The sequence below is a fragment of the Petaurus breviceps genome, unplaced genomic scaffold, assembly GCF_028583685.1.
Source record: "Petaurus breviceps papuanus isolate PSGF00001 unplaced genomic scaffold, PetGlider_PUasm1.0 551, whole genome shotgun sequence".
NCBI lineage: Eukaryota > Metazoa > Chordata > Mammalia > Diprotodontia > Petauridae > Petaurus > Petaurus breviceps.
Genome location: NW_027186372.1, coordinates 6,338,629 through 6,359,953, shown reverse-complemented (window position 1 = coordinate 6,359,953; position 21,325 = coordinate 6,338,629). Strand labels below are relative to the sequence as shown.

The window sequence follows — 21,325 nt, the reverse complement described above, 5'->3', positions numbered from 1 at the left end:
AAGTCCTTTGTACAGACAGCTGAATATGCTCGTACCTAGGAGTAGATTCACAACTTCACTTATTCATTTCTAGCCTAATGAGAATAATGCACACAAAGGAACCAATGACACAGCCTCCTTAACTTTCTGAAATGTTGGTCCCCCCCATGAAATGGCACTTGCTGATTCTAATCAAGTACACACATATTCTTCCTTCTTGAAATGTCTCAGATAGGCCATTTATGGATCTGGTCTGAGTTGCACTCTAAGGACAGAAGAGCAGGCAGGCAAACTAGGTCCTCCTTACATGAAGCCTGGCCCTAGACAGTTTCATCTGCTCAGTTACTAGCAAACACTGAAGCTTCCTGCAAAAACAGTCTTTTTAATAGTATACAAAAATCTTTTGAATTGTGTAGTCTTCACACACAATCTCCCCTTATCTACACCAGGGCTGCTGGACTTACTGAACAGGTCATGAAATACTGTTCATTGTGATACTGTTATTATACTAATACAATAGGTAACACGGATATGATACTTGGAGGGCTATTTGCTTCAGTGGCTTGCTCAGGTTCAGAGTTAGCATTTACAGTAGTAGTAGAACTTGGGTCTTCCTGATTCCAGGTTCAACATTATCTACTTAAGTCACATCATTTTACCCCATTACTAAATAGTAGGCTCTACTGGGGCAAAGACTTTCTTATCTTCCAGAAGAATAAATGCTTATGTATTATTTTTATGTTAAAAGGGTATAGGTGGGAAGAACAGTCAAGCCTTTAATTTCTTTAGTGCAAAGAACCCAGAGCAAGGAGTTGTACTTCAACAACAGTTAAAATAAGAGTTTAAAATACCAAGCTCTTATATTTACACATTATTAAACTGACAGAAAAAAAATCTGACTTTTTTTCTTTAAGCGGCAGAAAGCTAGGTTAATGGTCAAATTAGGAAGCAGGGTTAAAAGACATCTTGAAGACAATCCTGTTCAAGCCCCTCATTTTGTAAGATGAGGAAACTGAGGTCCAGAGGTGGCTTGGTCAAGGTTATAACTTGGGACTCAAACCCAGATCCTAGAACTGAATTTTCCTATCATAAAACTCAGCAATAAAAACACTTAAGAATGACTTTTAGAGGTGGAAGGAAACATTAGACGAGAGAATGTAAAGCTTAATATGGCTTATGTTTAGGACTTAGAACCAGGCATGTTTAAAAATTTTTATTAGAAAAGTGAAAAGAACATTTAATAAGTCAATTCAAATCCCTCCCATGTCAAAGTAACAAAACCCCTACAAGATGTACCACCCACCCCTTTCCCCAAAACTTACGCAAAAGGCAGAAGTTCTAAGCAACTTCCTGAGTGCCTGTAAGGATTCAATCCTTACACTATCAATTCAATAGCTTTCTTAAGGATTATAAAGGTCCCATGTCAGTTTCTCTACTGGCAAACTGCATTTCCCCCCCTTCAAACTGCTACTACACTGCTCTCACTAAGGAATGAAATCTGAAGGCTCTACAATCTTTGAAGATCTTCATCACGAGGCTGCAGTCTTGTCAAGTTGAATAAGCTTATTCACACTGTCAATTATATGGAATTTTTAGCAGCTGTCATCAAAGGCATAAGAAAAAAAGGCTGTAAAAAAAAAAGTACAATCAGATCCAAATACCACTTTTTGGAAAATGTCATAATCACTTAAAATTCTTGGTAACCAAAGAATTCATAGTTAAGCCAGAAAAATAACGGGAAAATAGGATGTCCCATTTTTTTTTAATTACTCCACAAACTTAAGGAATATACTAAACACATAAACTAAAATTATGGTGACAGAGAAACTGTCTTCTCACATACCTGGGTCTTCCGCTACCATCAGTGGTACTAGATAAAATGATGACTAACCTCAGTTTTTGTCTGATTCATTTCATATAAAAGGAAATCTTACATAGAAAACCCTAATAATAGGAATGGGATCATATGCTCTAGAGCTGAAAAGACACTGGACGTCATCTAGTTCAATTCTCTCATTTTACAGATGAGGAAACTGAAGTCCCAGGAAGATCAGGTCACCTCCCAAAGATCATACAGGTGGGTTAAGTGGCAGAAACAGAATTTGAACATAGGTTGCTCTACATAGATATGACACTTTTTATTTGTACAGCAAAAATGAAGTTAACTTTCACCTGAAATGCCAACACTATATCTTTTGAAAGGTATTTATCTTTTTCCAGTTGATTGATAAATTTAAATCAAATCAGAAAGGCAGCATGCTAAGGTGGAGTGCTGCATTTGAGAACCAGGAATGACAATACAAATCTACCTCTGGTTCTTACTGGCTGTAAAACTAGAGATAAGTCACTTGATCTCAGTCTTATTTTGTCATCTGTTAAAAAAAAAAAAAAAGCCCCTATTATGTATCTTAAACAGGGCTATTTTAAGGATCAAAAGCAATGTTCACAAACCCTCAAGTGCTGTAACAGCAGCTACTACTATTAAATCCATCTTGCAAACACTAGTCAATCTGCTACAATCTGCCTCATCAATTTAGTTCAGAACTCGATAGAAAGTTATTCAAGTGCTGAAAATACAAATTCTTAGAATTTGTTTGATATCTGAAGGGTCAACCTTCAAATATGATAGCAATGGAAGATACCTCCAGTAGATACAGGGAGATTGGCTGAACTCCATCAAGGACACCACTTAAGAGCTTGCTAAATGTTATTTAACATTATAAAACAAAAGGCTAACTCATTTCTAGGAGGGAGATTCATTCAGATAGAAAAAGCTTTTCTTGGAATTTGATTTGTTGTACACATTTATCATTTCAGATGGTTTTTAAAAATGAAGAGACTATTCATAGTTTTAATTTTTGGCTCTGGTGTCACAGACAATCTCTCAAATAGTCGCTGATACAGTGAAGTTTTATACAGAACACCCACAGCAAAAACAAACTGATGGACTCCTGAGGGAAATACTCTTCAAGGACCCTGTGTGACTCACGGGTGATAATTTATCTTAATGGTTTAGGGGCCATCTCAGTGTCACCCCAAATGACTGGCTAATGTGGCATACAAAATAAATCATCATACAGGACAGTGAGAGGCAAAGTAAACGGACACCAGGAAGTTTAAGCACGGTGACATAATACCTTAAGAGGAATCCTGAGGAGCAGGTGGATCCTGATTTTCAGGCTCTGGAGGGGGAGCTGGTATAGTGTCTTCTTTCTTCTGTGCAGCCAGGAACTCATGAATTGCTCGCTCTATCTGTGGTCTGAAGATGTGGTTTAGTTTTGGATCCACTACCTGTGAAATAATTCTGTCCACTCCAGCTTCCAGCATCCCTGACCTTGTGTAAACACAAATAAATATTGTTACTCAGTTCCTGTAAGAACCATCACCTTCACCCTAACCACAGTAATTTGAGAGTTCTTATGTCCACCCAGATGAATGTCAACACGGTGAGAACTAAAGTCCTTTTGAGTAATTCCTTCAAGCAGCAGTCCATTTGTCACATGCAATCTAACATGTCTTACTTTTAAAATTCTCTCCCCAAAGCCTGAACCAGACTCCTTAACTTAACTCTTCTTTGTGTATACTCATGACATTTGAGGGCTTCCCCATTTGTGTCAACAGGACTAAAATTAATCCAGTCTGTAAAGCTCAAAACTGGGGTACTTATTATATAGAGATGCATCTTTCTCCCTTACCTCCTACATATAGTCAGTTGTCAAATACTACACAATCTACCTCTGAAATCTCTCAAACCTATAACTTCTCTCTAGCACTTTCTATCACTACCACTGTAATACAGACTTTTCTTTTGTCTATCAGAACTATTGCAATAGACTCAAAGATGATCTATCTTTATCTAGTTTTCTTACATTTCAATCCCTTCCCCTTGAACCCCAACACAGTTCAGCCATATTTATTTCCTCATGAAAAGATTTGTTTATATCCATAGCTTAATGCATTTCAACTGTCTACAAAGTAAAAGCCCAAATTTAACTGGGCATGCAAGGCCCTCTCTGCAAACCAGTCATACCTCCCTCTCCAGGCTTATCTCACACCATTTACTCTAAGCTGAAGACAGACTAGTTCTTTAAAGAGAAACAGACACTCAGAATGTCCCTCCATTTTGTGAGCAGTGAGGGGAAAGAGGTAGGTAGTAAGGCTGTCAGAGGGGGAAATGGGAATGAATCTCTCTGGATTAGCTTTGTTAATTTTAGACTAAGATGATGGACTAATAACCATGATGAACCACATGAAAAGGGGCTTGCTTCTTAAAGAAAAAGTCTTTGTGAGCTTGTGTCACAGTTTTGATAGAACTTTGGGATAATATGTGTAATCCTATCAGGGAACTGAACCAAACAAGATTAAACAGTTAACTGTCATTTGGCAGTTAATTGCTTATAATTATGGAACTTTTTCTCTTTGTAATATCTTGCTGGTTTAATAATATAGCTAATTGTTAATAATTTAAAACACTGATTATTAGATCTGCACATCAATGAATAAATGCCTATGGTAGCCAAATACCTAAGGCAGGTTTAAAACCATGTTATCACATTCAATATCACTTTGCTACATTAAGGTAAATTCTACTAGGAAAGAGAAAACAATCAAACCAGGGTTCCTGATCAATTCTAAACATTATGGTCCTGGCTATATTAATGCAACCTGGGACAACAAAACAAAAAAACAACAGAAAGCCCTGGAGTTTTACATCAATCAATATACTCTGTGCCAATCGCTAAGTTAGGTGCTAAGGACACAAAAACAAAAAATAACTGTCCCTGCCATCGAGTCCCCAAAAAGGAAAACAACATGTTTACAGATTAAGAGCATGAACAAAAACAAAATAAGTATATACAAGATAACTTAGGGGAAAGGCATCAGCAATTAATTAGGGGTTGGGGAGGGGCAAGAATCAGAACAGGCCTCACAGAAAAGGTGGAGATTTGAGCTGAGCCTGGAAGGATGGCCGAGGCTGGAGCACATTCCAGGAAATGAAGACAGCCTGTGTAAGGACACAGAGGGACAGTATGAATGTCTGTCCCCTAGGCAGTGACTGGAGTCAGGAAGACTTGGATTCAAATCTGACTCAGATACTTACTAGGTGCTATCCTGGACAAGTCACTCAACCTCTGCCTCAATTCCCTCAACTGTAAAAAAGGGGATAACAGCATCTACCTCGGGAGTGACCCTAAGGATCAAATGAGGTAATATTTGTAAATGACTAGCACATAGCGTATCCTGTATAAATGCTCATTCTCTTCCCTTCCTTTTCTTTGTCAAGTTTGAAAAAAATACAAAGCAAGAAGGCCAGTTTGGTTGGACTGAAGAATACTTAGAAGGGAATAATGTATATTAATAAAGCTGAAAAATAAGTCTGGAACTGCGCTGTGAAGCACTTTAAATGACAGAGGAGTTTGTACTTGAACAGGGGGGCAGGGCAGTAGGGAGCCACTGGAGTTGGCTGAGTAGGGAAATATGATCAAATTTGTACTAAATAACTATGGCAACTGAGTAGAGCAGCGGGTGTCAAACTCAAATAGAAACTCCCTGTTGACCACGTAGCAACTCAGAAAACTTGTATTTTTATTTGTTTTGTTAAATATTTCCCAATTACATTTTAATCTGGTTCCTGCTGCATGCTGTCACAGCCATTACAATACGGCCTATACTAAGGTGGTGGCTGTATGAAGACAGAAGGGGTAGCAAAGAGGTAGAAATAGTAAGATCTGGCAACTTTTGAAAGGGCATAGAGGATGAAGGAGAATGAGGAGCTGAGGATGACTGAGGTTGGTAACCTGGAAGAACGGTGGCATCTTTAACAGAAATACTGAAATCTGGTAGACGTGGTTGGTTTTTTTCAGATGAGTTATTTTGGACATAGTGAATTTTAGAGGTCTATGGTATATCCAATTCAAAATGTTCACTAGGCATTTGGAGATGGAAGACTGGAAGTTGGGAAATAAAAGAGCTGGATATATAGATGTGGGAGTCATCTGCATAGAGATAACTGACAAATGGAAGCCAAGAGAATAGAGAATCAAGTTAAAAAACATTTATTATGTACCGACTATGTGCAATGCACTATGCTAACTAAGCATTAGAGTTACAGAGAAAGGCAAAAAACCCCCAGCTCATTCTTTCAAGGAGTTCATAGTCTAATGCAGGAGACAACATAACATATATACACAACTATATACAAACAAGATAAATACAGGATAAATTGGAGATAATTATGGGAGAAGGCACTAGCATTAAAAGGGACTGGGAAAGGTTTCTTTGAAGAAGATAGAATTTTGGCTGAGACTTGAAGAAAGCTAGGAAAATCAGGAATCCGAGATAAGGAGGGAGGAAGTTCCAGGGACAGTCCTCAGCCAGCCAGGGAAAGGCCCTGTGAGGAAATGGAGTATCTTGTGCAAGAAGCAACAAGCAGTATAGTTATCACCTGACTGCGGAACAGCATATGGAGGGGCCAGGTTAGGAAGGGGTTTAGGCCAGAAGATTTACAGGAAAACCAACTGAACAGCTGAGTTAGAGATGGATTAGAAGGAGAGAAGTGAGGCAGTGAAGCCAACTCGCCACAGTCCCGGTGTGAGGTGATGAGGCTGTGCCAGAATGGTGGCTGGGTCAGAGGAAGGAGAGAGGCAGGCACACCGGAGAGAATTTCTGAGAGTACCATCAACAGAACTTGGGAACAGGCTGGTTATGGGGCTGGGGAATGAAGAGTGGAGAATGACAGCTAGGTTATAAGCTGGTGTGACTTGGAAGACAGTACTGTCCTGGAAGTAATAGGGAAGTTAAAAAGAGGAGGGAATCGTGGAGAAAAAGATACTAAGTTCAGATTTGGACATAAAAAATTTAAGATGTCTATCTTGTTCTGTTCAATAGGCAGAGAGGCAAAAAGGGAGATAAAGAGAAAGGTTAGAGGCACGGTTAACAGGCATGACCTAGTAGGCTGAGAAAGAGCAGTCCGAGAGGCAGAAAGAGGACCAGGAGCGACCAGTGTCACTGGTAACTTTGGAAAGCGGGTAGGTGAACGCCAGACTACAGAAGCTGAGAAGAGAGCCGGAAGACAGAAATGGAAGCTTCGCACTGTAGCACTGTTTACTCATCGCAGACAAACCTTCTCAAGAAGTTCACCACAAAAGGGAGAAGATACACAACCACAGCTAGTGGGGGCGGGTTTTTTAAGGGCGTTTTGGGTGTATCTGTAGGCAGCAGGGACACAGCAGAGGAAGAGACTGAAGATCAGTAAAATAGCAGGAATGAAAGAGGTCGGCTAGGCGGTGAAGTGGCTAGAGCACCAGGCCTGCTGTCAGGAAGTCTCATCTTCCTGAGTTCAAATTTGGCCTTAGACCCTTACTAGCTAATAAGTGTGACCCTGGGCAAGTCATGTAACCCTGTTTGCCTCAGTCTGTTCATCTGGAGAAGGAAATGGCAAATCATTCCAGTTTCTTTGCCAAGAAAACCCCAAGTGGGGTCACAAAGAGTCAGACATGACTGAAACAACTCAACAAAATGGATGAAAGAAAGAAACCTGTTGGAGAATGGAACGGGATCACTTGTGCACGCAGAGGGGTTTTCCTTGGCAAGCAGAGTCACATCTTCCCATGAGATGGGGTGATGAAAGAGACAGCAGGAAAAAGGCATTTTCTGAAAGGGACTAAGCAGCACCTAATCGTTCCCACCATCGGGGGGTTGTGAGGCTTGGGTTTTCTTAAAAGGTACCAAGACATACCCCAAGAAGTGGTTCACTCAGGAGTTGAAGGATTCAGATTGTTGACATCACATCTTCGCTGCCTGAATACAGAGTGGCCAGGAGGAGCTGGTGGGGCTCTCAGATGCTGGATCTCAGACACCTTCACTTAGCTGAATCAAGTCAATTCTCAATGCCTCTGCTGGATATTCTTCTCCTGCTATGCCTAAATAAATCTTCTTTTGCTAACTGCTGAATGACATATGAGGGGATCTTATTTTGTTCCAATGTTGAACCTAAACTACAAAGTAGTTTAAGTAGCCAAGAGATTTGAGGAAAGATTAAAATAGGTTTGGAAAATATGCTGTGGTGAGTGAGACAGTCAATTAGGCGGCATAAAAGGACTGCCTTGCTAAAGTGAGGGTCCACTTGAGATTTTTGTAGTGAATTGACTTAGAAGTTTCAGGATTTCCTCTAGTTTTGTTCAGCTACATGTGAATAGGAATGAAAACCGCGAATGGCAGAAGTAATCCAAAGCTGGTGCTTGGTAAGACAAGTTCACTGACAGGATAAGGGGTCAAGGGATGTTTATGGCTGAACTGGTTCACCAAAGAAAGACTGGAAAGGAGGAGTTGGTAACCAGTGCAATGGTGACAGCCTAGAAACGAAGTGAGGAGCAGAGAGAACGGAGGTCACAATGAGAACAAAGAACAGGGAAAGATGAAGGCACGAGACAGATGAGAATACCAACAAAAGAGACTGAATGGTGTCAGGAAAACCCAGGGAGAATGACTAAAAAGAAAAGATGGCCAATGTCAAATATCACCGGAAGCTTAAGAAGCTTGAAAACTAAGAACAGGCCATCGGATTTTAAATGCTCTCATTAAGCAATGAGAAGTCCCTGATAATTTGGAGAGGTTGAAAGCCAGATTTTCAAAGGGTTAAAGAGAGGAAAAAGGTAACTACTGCTGACAGTTTTCCCCCATGAGTTTGGCTAAGAAAAGAAGGAGAGATACTGAATGATGGAATCAGGTCAAATAGGTTTTTCTGGGAGGATTTTTGTTTTAAAATTGGCGAGACACGGGCATGTCAGCGGGTAGCAAGGGATGAACCAGGAGATAGGAGAAGATTTGATTGGGGGCGGGGGGGAAGAGGGCAGTTTGCTGGAGTCATGAGAGGAAGGGTTCAAGAATACAAGTAAAGGGCCTGGTAAGCACTGGTAAGAAGGACAATCTCTTCATCAAAGACTAAATTTAAAGAAGAGAGAATGGGAGTAATATCAATTATCTGGGAGATGTTAGTAGGGGAAAAAAGGGAAATCATGGTGAATAATTTTTATTTTCTCATCAAAATATGAGGCAAGGTCTTTTCCTGAGAGGGTAGTGGTATGGGGAAGTGTGAGGAGCAAGAGAAGGTTCAGAACAGTTGCTATGGGTGATAGGAAGGAGAAATATGGTTGCCTTGCTGCAGTGAGGGCACAATTGAGGTAAAAAACATTAGGTAATAAATGTGTAGAGAAACCAAGTCAAGTATGGTGGAGGGGGTTTCCTTACACATTAAGAAGCACCCGAATAGGAGCAGACTGTAGTAGTAATCCAAGCTAAGGGTTTGCCAAGGCAGGAGGGACAAGGGCACAGTAGATATGAGAGCACAAGACAAGGTAATGGTGAACTGGTGAACTCTAAAGTCAAACCTGGCAGGAGAGGAAAGTCAGTTCAGTGAGGGTGACTGACTGGGAGAGCACTGAAGTACAGAAGAAATGGACATGACTTTGAGGGTGAATAACAGGCTTAAAAGAAGGGGGACATAAGAAATGGAATGGAAGGCTAGGGAGACTTCCATTCTTTGTCACAAAGGTGCTAACACTTATGAACGAGAGAGATGGGTGTTGCTGTTCTTGTGTGAGGCTGGTGCAGCAGAGTAAGGGACAGCTGAGCTGAACAAATCGGAGGAACTGAGAGGTTAGTGTGTTGGATGAACATCAACATGTACAGGTCAATAATAGAAATTCTTCCAGGGTTATAGATAATGGGCAAGGTATTTACTGTCTTTACAAAAATTGTCATAGTAACAATAATAAGAACACCACCTTGAATTACTTTAGGACTTTTCCTTCAAACTCTCAAAAGTATTTTTTCCCCATGTTACAAAAAACCCTAACCCTCACAACATACTGGTTAAAAAGGTAGTAATCCAATGGCAACTAGTGCAAACACTAATCTGACGTCTAATCTCTATCCCCCCTCCCTCCTTTTAACATCTATTTCCTAGAAAAAAAAGCAAGGAAGGTACATTATTATGATTTCAAATAGATAAAGTATCTTATACCATTCAACATTATTAGTCTTTCTTATCTATCAGTCAAAAAAAGCTATTACAGACTTTCCCTGGAATTTTAGCTTTTATTGTCAAAAGCTTAAGAAACCTGCATCAAGCTGAAGAGTGCTGGCTTTTCTATAATAGAAAAAGATTCTCATTTTTGTGATAACAATAATAACAAAAACCTTGTACTTCATTTCTGGACAAAAAAGTTATCTTTCAGTCCCTGGCAACAACAGAGTTTGGCCAGCGTAATATTTTGAGGCTAACCTTCCACACAGAAAAAAAACAACCAACTTCATGCAGGAACGGTCATTAACAAATTCATCAAGTTCACAGCAATGCTAAGAACTTCGCGAATCATAAGACCCTGAACTTTTCTGAAAACTGCAATTTCACTACTATGTGGATAAGCGTGAATTATGTTCTAAGAACATTATCTAATTATCTAATATCTAACATATTCTAAGAACATTATACCCAAACTAATAACGGCAATAATAAACTAAAGAGACTTCAATTTAAACCATCAAATAATTTTAGTTGAACACAACGAAAGAAGTTACTATTTCTTAACCAAGAAACAAATATACATACAAAAATGTTTTCCTACACTAAAAAGCATTAGAGTTATCAAAGACTGACAGCTTTTGCTTCGGTCAGCCCCTGTTCTAGTAATTCGGTTACTTCTTCCATAACATAAATCTTGACTAAGTAAGTGGCGACTAGACACGTATATTCACGGCTGCTGTCTAGTTACTCAGTTCTGTTTACTTACTGAACCACACTCTGCCTCAGCCCATTTCTCAACTGGTTTTTGTTCATTGCTGGGTTCCATTCCTGCTTGTCCAGATGAGTTGACACAAAGTTGTCTACTTTCTGTCTTAGATTTTGGTAAGCTGGCTGAAAGAGGGAGGGGAAAAAGTCAGAAAAGTCACTTTCCAAAATTTCTAACAGGATCGATTCCTGCAGAATATTTTCCACCTCTAGATTATATCCCTAGGTCAAAAGGTACCTCTATGTGCCCATGCAAAATGAACATTTTACTTAAAAACGCAGACAACTTGAAGTCATGGTGCCCAGCCAGACATTGTGTAGCTGTGGTGGGACAGCCAAAGGTAGCCAACAAGATTCACTTTCTTTTCAAGATGAATGTTTAGATACCTAATTGAAGAATTTCTTGAATGAAATTTATATAAGACCAGCAAATATGAAAAATCAGAATATAAAAGTAGCCTATTACACAGCAGATAACATTTATAGTATTCAAGTCCTATTATCTGTACCAGTGAAGGCATCTAACCACACACAGAAAGAACTGGCCTCAAACTTCCATACTTGGCCTGGGACGATAGATACTCTTCCTATCTCTGTGGATTCCCAAAGAGCCCAGGCAGCAACTGCAAGGACCTTATGGCAATCCTCCCACTAAGGGAAAGGTTTTAAGTAAGTATTCTTAACCTAGGATTTTTGACCTTGTTTTGTTTTAAATATTTTTATTAGTATTTTGATATGAGTTTTTTTGGTAATCTTATCTATTTTATGCATTTAAAACATTATTTGGAGAAGGGATCCAAAGACTTCACTAGATTGCCAAAGGGGTCCATTATTCAAAGGTGAAACCTTTTTGAAGAGGATTTCCTTTTCCTTCATGTAATGACAGGTAAAGGGAATAAGGTAAGCAGGGTTTCACATTTTTTGATTCCATAATCAAATACAATTAGGTTCCTGTATTGCTTAAAATAGCTCAAGAAATTTGAGAAGCTAGGTGCTTCTTGCTGATGCAAGATCACTTCCCAAGCGGGAGCCAGGAAAACCCTAAATTTTACCTGCACCTTTAAAATAAGCATGCAGCACAGATTGTTCAAAACAATCCAACTCTGGGGCAGCCAGGTAGCACAGCGAGTAAGAGCATGACCTGAGGATCGAATCCCGGGCTCAGACACATCGAGAAACACCTGGCCGTGTAACCTTGAGCAAGTTACTTAACTCCAATTGCTTCAAAAAAAAAATCCAACTCTGCAAATACGATAGTTCAATATATAAAGCTGACGTTTGTAATCAGGTGATAAATCTAGCCTCCAGTGGTTTCATATTTCTGATTTGTCATGTGAAGAGGCTGGTCTAGAGGATTCCTTCCCCACTCTAATATTCTATGAATCTATGGGGAGGGCAAACATATTATTTGGAAAAACAAAACAAAACCCGACAACCTGCCTATAGAGGAATTAAATGTAAATACTGTGTAAAAGTACAGTCACTAAATTCTATTAAGAATTTTTATTTGGAATTTTCCATAATCCAAAGCAGAAGAGAAAAAAGGTGATTATCCATGAAGCCACCATCAGGATGACACAGTTTTCTTCTCCCTCTAAGTGTACAACAAATTCAGCATCTTATTTTCAAAGCTATTCTGCTTGTCTGTGTTTTCCAATAATCGTTGTTCTGTTCTCTTCTGTGCATTTTTGGGGATAATATTTATTTTAAAAATTCTGAGTAAATTCTGCCAGTATACTATGTATTTGCTTTATGTTTAACTCTTGTTGTATTTACCAGTTGAAGAAAATTTAGGATGGGTTGTAAACTGCAAAAACATTAGAGATAATTTCTCCCTTGGACAACAGTTTTGGAACATGGACTCTAATAAGACTAACTTCAATCACAGGAATAGGCAGCTTTATAGAAGTGTGTAAGGTCTCAGGAAAAATACCTGTCTCTAACTAGAACAATCCTGATCACAGGGTAGAAAGAAAAAGTATGCAGGAATTAGTACAGATGCATCATATGCTAAGAGGGCCTACTGAAATGGAACTCTATTTTACTGAAAAAGATGTAATCAACTCTTACTTCCTTGTCACAACCCCTCAAAACAATAATGTTTCTCATATATAAAGACAACTTTCATTGAACTCTCCTTCCAACGCCTTGTCCTGGTGGGGATGTGGCCCTAGATTACTGGAGATTTTAACAGCAAAATCTAAGCTCTAGAAGTTCTTATTCTATTTAATGAACATTTACTACGAGCAAGATGGGAAAATTTTAAGTATGAACTAACAACAAACTGCTGTTCAAGAACCAGCCTAAGTCTGGAGAAGTTCATCTGCTGAAGATTAATTTTCTGGCCTGACGGTCAGAATACCTGGAATTGAATCTTGCCTCTGTCACCTCTACCTGTGTGATCCTGGGCAGGTAAAACTCTCTGGGCCTCAGATGTAAGATAACTTTTAATTAAATTTCTACCTAGCTTTAAGTCTATGAACTATGAAGACTGTCCACTAGAGCAGGATTGCTACATACACTCAGGGAGAGAGTAACCAGGATAATAAAATCACAGTTCTTACTTATTTGTTTACCTTCTGATCTCTTCCTTTGACCATCAGATCCCCTGATCTCCAGGCAGGACCAAAGGCACACAATTTATTTCTACTACACTGCTCCCCAGTGCACACTGGCTCCCTCCCTCTACCTCTCACCGAGGGAATGATAAACCAAATTGCATCAACACAACCATTGCTACTGAGAAGTAGCAATCTACTATCTTTTGGTTCCATTCAGAATCCCAGCCAGTCAGTCACAGGCTGCCTAGAGCAGAGCATCTCATTCCCCTCCCCATCTACCATTCTCAGTGTCTTCATGATATATATCCATGGGCATTTCACCCTCTCCATTCTCCCCTTCTACTCTGTCCAAGGGAAGCCTATTCTATTCTTAAATGAGCTGCACCTCATTTTGGATTTCTGCTTCTTGTTGATCCTTGAAGTCATCTGTTTTCCCCTGGAAGTTACACTCATGACCACCCTCTTTAGTAGTGGAAGGATCTTCTGCACTAATGCTCTGTGACACAAGGGTTAGAAGGAGGCACTAATCACTTCCTGATTCTCCTATCATCTTTACTCTGCAACATGTCCCAGCTTTCAGATGTATCACTCTAACCGGATTCTTGTAGCTGATCATTCTCCTTCCTTTCTCAGAGTTTAATACCTGGATCACGATATTTCCCTCCATCTCAGTTCCTGCCCTACTATTTGGGGTTTGCAATATTCACACTGACATCCCTTCAGACACCCTGGTCTCACAGATCATCAGCTTCCTCTATCTATGCCCATGACGGGCATTTTCACTCCACGCCAACCATGCAGCTAGAGTCACACCCTTTTCCCTACCCCGTCATCATGTGTTCTGCAATCCGCAGCTTTGAAACACCTTTGACCTCATTATAATTCATCTCTCCATCTCTCCCTGTGCCTCACACCACCTCTAACCCTCTTCTTCCTCATCACAACTTTCATTCGCTTCACTGCACCCTGCCTTTCCCGGCCACAATCCCTGCTTTGGACTAGATTTCCTCCCTTTGTAATTTTGACTTCATCAGTCAACAAGCATTTATTAAGCAGTTATTACATAAAAGAAAACTATGCTGAGCACCAGGGGTACAAAGTAAAGGCAAAACAAAGGCCCTCAAAAGCTCGCATTTTAATGACACGACTTGTGAACACTATGTGCGGGTAGACACGATGGGGCGGAGGTGGGAAAAGGAGGGAGCAGGAAAGGCCTCTTGGAGAAGGCAGGATTCGGGCAGAGTCTTTAGGGAAGACAAGAAAACTAAGAGGTGGAGGCAAGAGCATTCTTGGCACAGGGAACAGGAAGTGCAAAAAACCAGAGTCTGTCTTGACTCTGGACAGAGAAGGTCATATTTGAGGACCACAAAGTGGGCTAGTGTAGCTGGACTGTGGAGTTGATGAAAGGGAGTCAAGCATAAGGCAGAAAAAGTTGCACGGTGACGGGTTGTGAAGGGCTTTGAATGTCAACGGAGGATTTTATATTGTAACCTAGAGGTAATGGGGATCCACTGGAGTGTAGAGACTAAAAGAGTGATTTGGTCAGACCTATACTTTAGGGAAATCTGGTGAGTAGAGAATGGAATGGAGTGGGGGGAGATTGAGGGAGACCAATTAGAAAAATACTGCAGCAGTCCAGGCAAGAGGTGATGGTGAACTAACTATACAGTAAGATGGTGTCTGTGAAGAAGAGAAGGGGCCACACACAAGAGATGGTATAAAGGACAAGATCTGACAGGAGACTGGATGTCTGGGTCAAGGGACAGATAGGAGGTGAGAATGACAGCCAGGTGACTGCGAGGATGGTGACACACCCCACAGTTTTAGCAAAGTTAGAAAAAGGGGAAAGTTGGAGAAGGGTAGAGATGAGTCATTTCAAACATGTAATGCTTGGGATGCCTAGGAGACATCCTGCTAAAGATATCCAAAAGGCCACTGATGCTTCTGGACTACAGTTCAGGAAAGATACTACAAACGGATATACAGACCTAGAAAAACATTGGTGTAGGAAGGATCACCGAACCCAAGGGAATCAATAAGATCAGGCGAGACAGTACAGATCATTGGTTCTTAACTTGAGGTCCAAGAAGTCTGTGAATTTGTTTTTTAAAGTATTTTTATAACTGTATTTGAACATAATCCTTTATAATCTTACATATTTTAGGCCCTTAAAATGAGTATTCTGAGAGAGGGTCCATCGGCTTTACCACACTGCCAAAGGGGATGATGACACAAAAAAGGCTGAGAATCTCCAATATCTAAGAACAAAAGAAGGCTTAGGTCAGGGTTCTAGGGAATACCCACGGCATGGATGACATTCTTCCGAAGGAGATGGAGAAAAAGTGGTCATGAGTTAGTTGTAGGAGGAGAAAATATAGAGGAAGTGATGATTGTGTTAAATGCTATAGAATAATAATAATAATAGTAAGATGAGGATTGAGAAAGTCATCAGATTTTGAAATTAAAGAGATCATTTTGTTACACGTATAACCTGTATCATCAGATTGCTTGCTGTCTTGGGAAGGAAGAAAACTTTAGAACTCAAAATCTTATAAAAGTGAATGCTGAAAACTATTTTTGTGTGTAATTGGAAAAAAATAAAATACTATCAAGTGGAAAAAAAAAAGATCATCAATAACTTTAGAGAAGGCAGCTTCACTTAAACGAAGAGTCCAAAAAGAATGCAGAGTGAAGGGTGAGGAAATTGTAGACCTGAGTGTCAGATTGCTTTCCCATGCAGTTTAACAGAGAAAGGAAGTAGAAATAGAGGAATACAGCTATCAGGAAATGAAGACAGAGTTTCTTTTCTTTTTTTTTTTTTTAAGGATGAGGGAAATATGGGCATATTTGTAGGCAGCAGGAAAGGAACCAGTAAATAGGAGGCTCAGGGAATAGTCAGAGTCTGGAGTCAGGAGTGCAGATCCAGCCTGACAATATTACTAGCTGTGTGACCTTGGGTCAGTCACTTAACTTTTAGTAGTCTCAGTTTCTTCAACAGTAAAAAAATAACAATAGCACCTACCTCCCAGGCTTGTTGTGAGGATCAAATGAGGTAAGATTTGCAAAGCACTTAGCACAGCACCTGGCACATAGTATAATACCTATTATGGTGATCATTATTATTATTAAGATTATTATATTTATATGTTATATTTAAGAGGGAAAATGGGAATGATAGTAATATGCTGGAGGAGATAGGAGATGAGACATCAATGGTGAGCACATAAGGGTTTATCCTGGCAAGGAAAAGGGCACTATCTTTATCAGAGACAGGTGTAAGGAAGATAGTTGGGAAGATGTCTGAGTGGCATGAGAGAAAAGGAAAGAGGCAAATCACAGATTCAGAAAAGCTGTTTTAGTGGGTGGGCTAGCCAAATGATTAGAGAGGTGAAATGAAAGTCTTGCCTTCTACAGGGAGGGTTGAGCTGAGATTATTTATCACAACTTTTAGTGGAGCCAATTAGCATGGTTTCATGATTTTCTCCTCAGCTCCATTGAGCAGTGAAGGAGGCAGATGGTGGGACTATCCAGGGTTGGGGGTAACAGGGATCAGGAAGCAAGAGAGGCTCCAGCAGAGGACAGTGATGAGTTAGTTAATCCTATAGTTTTAACCAGTTCAAATTTACATTGTTCTCTACTCTTAAATCCCTTGCTCTATTTTCCTATTCACTAACTTCTATTCAGAAACTCTCACCATGCACTTTTCAGCTGTTAAGTATTCAGTTTGTCAATATTCAACTAACAGTGATGACAATTTAATCTCAACTTTGTCCTCACTGTTTCATAACAATCCTTTTACTTTTCCCTGAAGACTTTCTATTCTGCTTGTTCCAAACCTTCTCTTTTCTCTTCAAAGGACTTATATCATCCCCTCATTCTCAAGAGAAGACTTTGCCTCACTGAGGCAATCTGTCAAAGTTCCTACTTCCCCCTCAACTACACACTTTAAATCACCTTAACATCACTTCCCCACTCTTTCCCTCTTTTGTTCCAGATTTGAAGGATGGGAAGAGTTTTCTCTTTCTCAATGCCAACCTCCCTACTTGTGTCTTAAACTCCCATCCCCTCTTTGCCCACCTTCAAACTCTGCCCTTTCCCAGCCATACTCCTAGAAAAAACTTCTTTTCATTCATTACCTTAACTTTCTCAACTCCTACTCAATAGCCCTTAAGCAATCTAGCTTCTGATCTCATAACTAAACCTGCTTTCTTCAAGATATCAATTGATGCCTTAATTGCCCAAACCTTTTTTCTGTCCTAGACTTCTATGCAACAGGTGACAATGCTGACCATCACTGTCCCTAAATAAAGCTCTCTCCTACTTCTCTTCCTACCTGCCTGGCCATTCCTTTTCAGTTTTGTTTTGTTTTTGCAATCAGTCAACAAAACATTTGTTAAGTGCTTACCAGGTGCTGAGGATACAAATACAAATAAAAAGACTGACAGTTCAAGGAACTAACATTCTTATGGAGGTGAGAGAAGGAGACAACACATAAAAGGGAAGCAGAAAAGCAGGGGGTGGGACACAACAGCTTGGACAATGAGAGATATCTGGTTTGGGCCCAAAATGGAGGTTCCAGGAAAAAAAAACAACCCACCAATGAGGACAGGTCTGCAGGGACAAAGGGAGGAGGTAGCTAAGTCATGGTGGTGAAAACCGGAAAATGAGGAATGGATGACAGGCTCTTCCTCAAAATGGAGGTCAGTCAGTCAACAAACATTTATTAAGAGCCTATTATGTGTCAGGCACTATTTGAAACACAGGCGACACCAAGAAAGGCAAAAAACAGCTCTTACTCTCAAGGAACTCAGTCTAATGGGTGAGACCACATGCAAACAACTATCTACAAACAAGCTGATATGCGAGATAGATTGGGATAATCTCAGAAGACTAAGGAGAACTGGGAACTGCCTTTTGAAGCAAGCCAGGGAAGATAGGAGGTGGAAATGAAGATGGAAAGAGTTCCAGGAATGAAGGATAGCCACTGAAAACACTAAGAGTTGGGAGATAAAGTGTTTTGTTTGAAGAACAGGAAGGAGGTGACAGTTGACAGAAGAGAGAAGGGAGGCATAATATAGCTATTACAAAAGTAGAAATGACAGGACTTGACAACTAATTGGAGAGAGGGAGGGAGAGAAAGAGGGGGAGGGAGGGAGGAAGAGGAAGAGTGGGAGGAAGGGAGAGAGAGTGAGTGTGTATGTCTGTGTGTGTAACTGTGAGTGAGGAGTTAAGGATGACAGCTGGGTTGCAAGCCTGGGTTGACTAGGAAGATGGTAGCACCCCTGACAGTAGTAGTTAAGAAGAAGGGGAAGTTTGGAAGGAAAAGTAATGAGTTCAGATTTGGAGGAGCTGAGTGTTCAAGATGTCTGTACAACCCTTGGTTTGAGAAGTCCAATAAGCAGTAATGCAAGAATGGAGGTCATGGAGAAGAGCTAGACAAGAAAATCTGAGAGCCATCCACATAGAGTTAACTGAAATTTCAGGAACTGATTGAGATCACCAAGTTAAATAGTATAGATGGAGAGAAGGGCTCAGGACAGAGCCTTAGGAGTTGGTAGGTATAGCTTTGATGAAGACCCAGTCAAAGGAGACAAAGGAACATTCAGACAAGCGAACCGGGAGAGAGCACTGTCTCAAAAATCTGAAGAGAACATTAGGAGGGTCACCAACAGTATTAAAGGCCACAGAAAGGTTGATGACTCCCCAGATTTAGATACCCAGCCTCAATCTTTCCCTTGAGCTTCAGTTCTGTATCACAAACTATAGGGCATCCCCAGTCAGATGTTTTATAGTCATATTAAATTCAACTTGTCCGAAACAGAACTCTGCCAAAACCTCACCTCTTCTGAGCTTCTTTCTTTATTTCTTATGAGGGTACCCGGGTTTGAAATCTCAGTCACTCTGGGCAGCAAGGTGGCGCAGTGAATAGAGCACCGGCCCTGGAGTCAGGAGGACCTGAGTTCAAATCTGGCCTCAGACACTTAACACTTACTAGGTGTGTGACCTTGGGCAAGTCACTTGACCCCAACTGCCCTGCTGTCCCCCTCCAAAAAAAAAGCACACACACACACACACAAAAGAAAATCTCAGTCACTCTAAACTCCTCCCTCTCCCCTTATTCTCCAATCCGAGGCCAAGTCTTGACCATTTTATGTCACCTCCAGATCACATCTACCGCCTTACCTCTATTTACAGAGCCCCAATCCTAGTGGGGGCTCTCACTCCCTCTCTCTAGTTTACCTTCCACACAGAGGCCTATTAAACAGATCTTCTCACAGCACTAAGTGGCCATGTTTCACTCTCTGACTAAACAGATCCCAGCAGCTCCTTCTTATCTCTAATGCCTTCCTTTGGCGCGTAAAGCCCTCTCCTGGTTTTTCCAAGCTTATTACCCACGCTTCTTTTTTCACAGGCTCTACTCAGTGGCCAAACCGGCCGGTCTGCTGTTCTCTATTCACTCACAATTTCACACAGGCTGTCTGTACCCAGGGCACACCCGTTCACTTGTTTCCTTTAAAGTCCAAGGGCCACACGGGCCTCCCTGCCACGGCTGTGGGTGCCCACATCCCTGTGACTTTTCTGTGCCCACGGTGAAGACGACTTCAGTAGACTCACCAGCGGACTCAGTCCGTAGAAACTTTGTATCAAGTTTTGTTCTGATACAAACCCTCTCCCTGCCAAACACACAGTAGGTGCTTAATAAACGCTCCGTTAATTAGTTACTGAAATGGAAACTGACGAGTCGGGCCTCCTCCGAAGACGGCCGCGCGCCCAACACTGCGGGTGCCAGCGCGCCCCCAGACCGGGGCTTCCACGGGCCTGCTCAGACTTAGAGCCCGAAGCGGCGGCTTAAGGCCGGCAGGGCCGCTCAGAGACTTTCTATCGCAAGTTACCGCTTCTTGGGTCACGGAGCCCTCCGGGAACGTGCTGAAGCCCGCCCGCCCTTCTCTTCGGGACGGTGGTGTGGCACGCACGAAGTTAAAAAAAGGGTCACAAGGGAAACAAGCCGTGATTTAGAAGAGCAGATCCCCGCAGGGGCTCCGGGTGGACAGCGGAGGGCCCCGGGGGCGCGCGCCGGGCGGCGGGGGCGCGCGCCGGGCAGCGGAGGCCCCGGGGGCGCGCCGGGAGCAGGGAGGCCTGACACTTGCAGGCCGACAACAAAGTGACCCCGGAGGTCCTGCGGGCACTAGCCGCCCCACTCTACGGACGAGCAGAGGGAGGCCCGGGGAGGGGGAATGGCACAGGGCACGGGGATCTCAAGGCCGGGCTTCTCGGCTCCGGGCCCAGCGCCCCTCTCTCGGGCCTCGGGGCCGCCGCTACCTTGGTGTCCACGTCGGCGAGGCAGTCCCTGCGGAAGCCGTCGAACAGGCCGCGGCTCTTGAGCTGCTCCACTATGAGCGCGATGAGCTGCGAGTCCCCGGGCGGCAGCGACGCCGGGTTGGTGGCGCCGGGGCCGGCGCTCCCCGAGCCAGAGGCCGAGGCCGCCGAGGCCTGGCCAGAGCCGCCGGCACCGCCCCCGCCGCCGCCCGCGCTAGCCCCGCCGCTCCCTCCGCCGCTGTCCGCCATGGCCACGCCCTTGGCCCGGGAGGGGGGAGGGGCCCTCGCCGGCAGTTCTTGCCCGGGGCCTGAGGGGGCGGCCACTCGCGGCCTGGCCCGGGCCTGGGCCAGGCAGCAGGGGCAGCGTGAAACGCGGCGCCGGAGCCCGTCGGAGCTTCGGCCGCTGCTGCCGCACGAACGTAAACCACGTGGCGCACGTCTTACGCTGAGCACGCCGCGGCCGCTATGCTTTCTGGGACTGGGAGTCCTGGAGTGGGGAGGGCTCGGCTTTGTACGGGAAAGGCCTTGGCCGTAGTAAACTACAACTCCCATGAGGCAATGGCGGCACTAGGGAAGGGACGCAGAAATCGCGCCTTCTTGTGGTCTTACAGGGAATTGTAGTTCTAAGATTTTTCCTTCAGTTGTGCTTCAGAAGGCTAGTCCAAGGTTAGGCAAT

General features: G+C 42.3%; 1 protein-coding gene across 1 annotated transcript; it reads right to left on the bottom strand.

Moving 5' to 3' along the window:
• Positions 1-1,176: 1,176 nt before the first annotated feature.
• On the bottom strand, positions 1,177-20,913 carry BOD1 (biorientation of chromosomes in cell division 1). Its single transcript, XM_069102354.1, has 4 exons — positions 20,653-20,913; positions 10,773-10,897; positions 3,117-3,313; positions 1,177-1,606 (listed from the first exon to the last, which is right to left on the bottom strand). The coding sequence occupies exons 1-3, from the start codon at positions 20,896-20,898 to the stop codon at positions 3,118-3,120; spliced, it is 567 nt and encodes a 188-aa protein (XP_068958455.1). The 5' UTR covers positions 20,899-20,913; the 3' UTR covers positions 1,177-1,606; position 3,117.
• Positions 20,914-21,325: the final 412 nt, after the last annotated feature.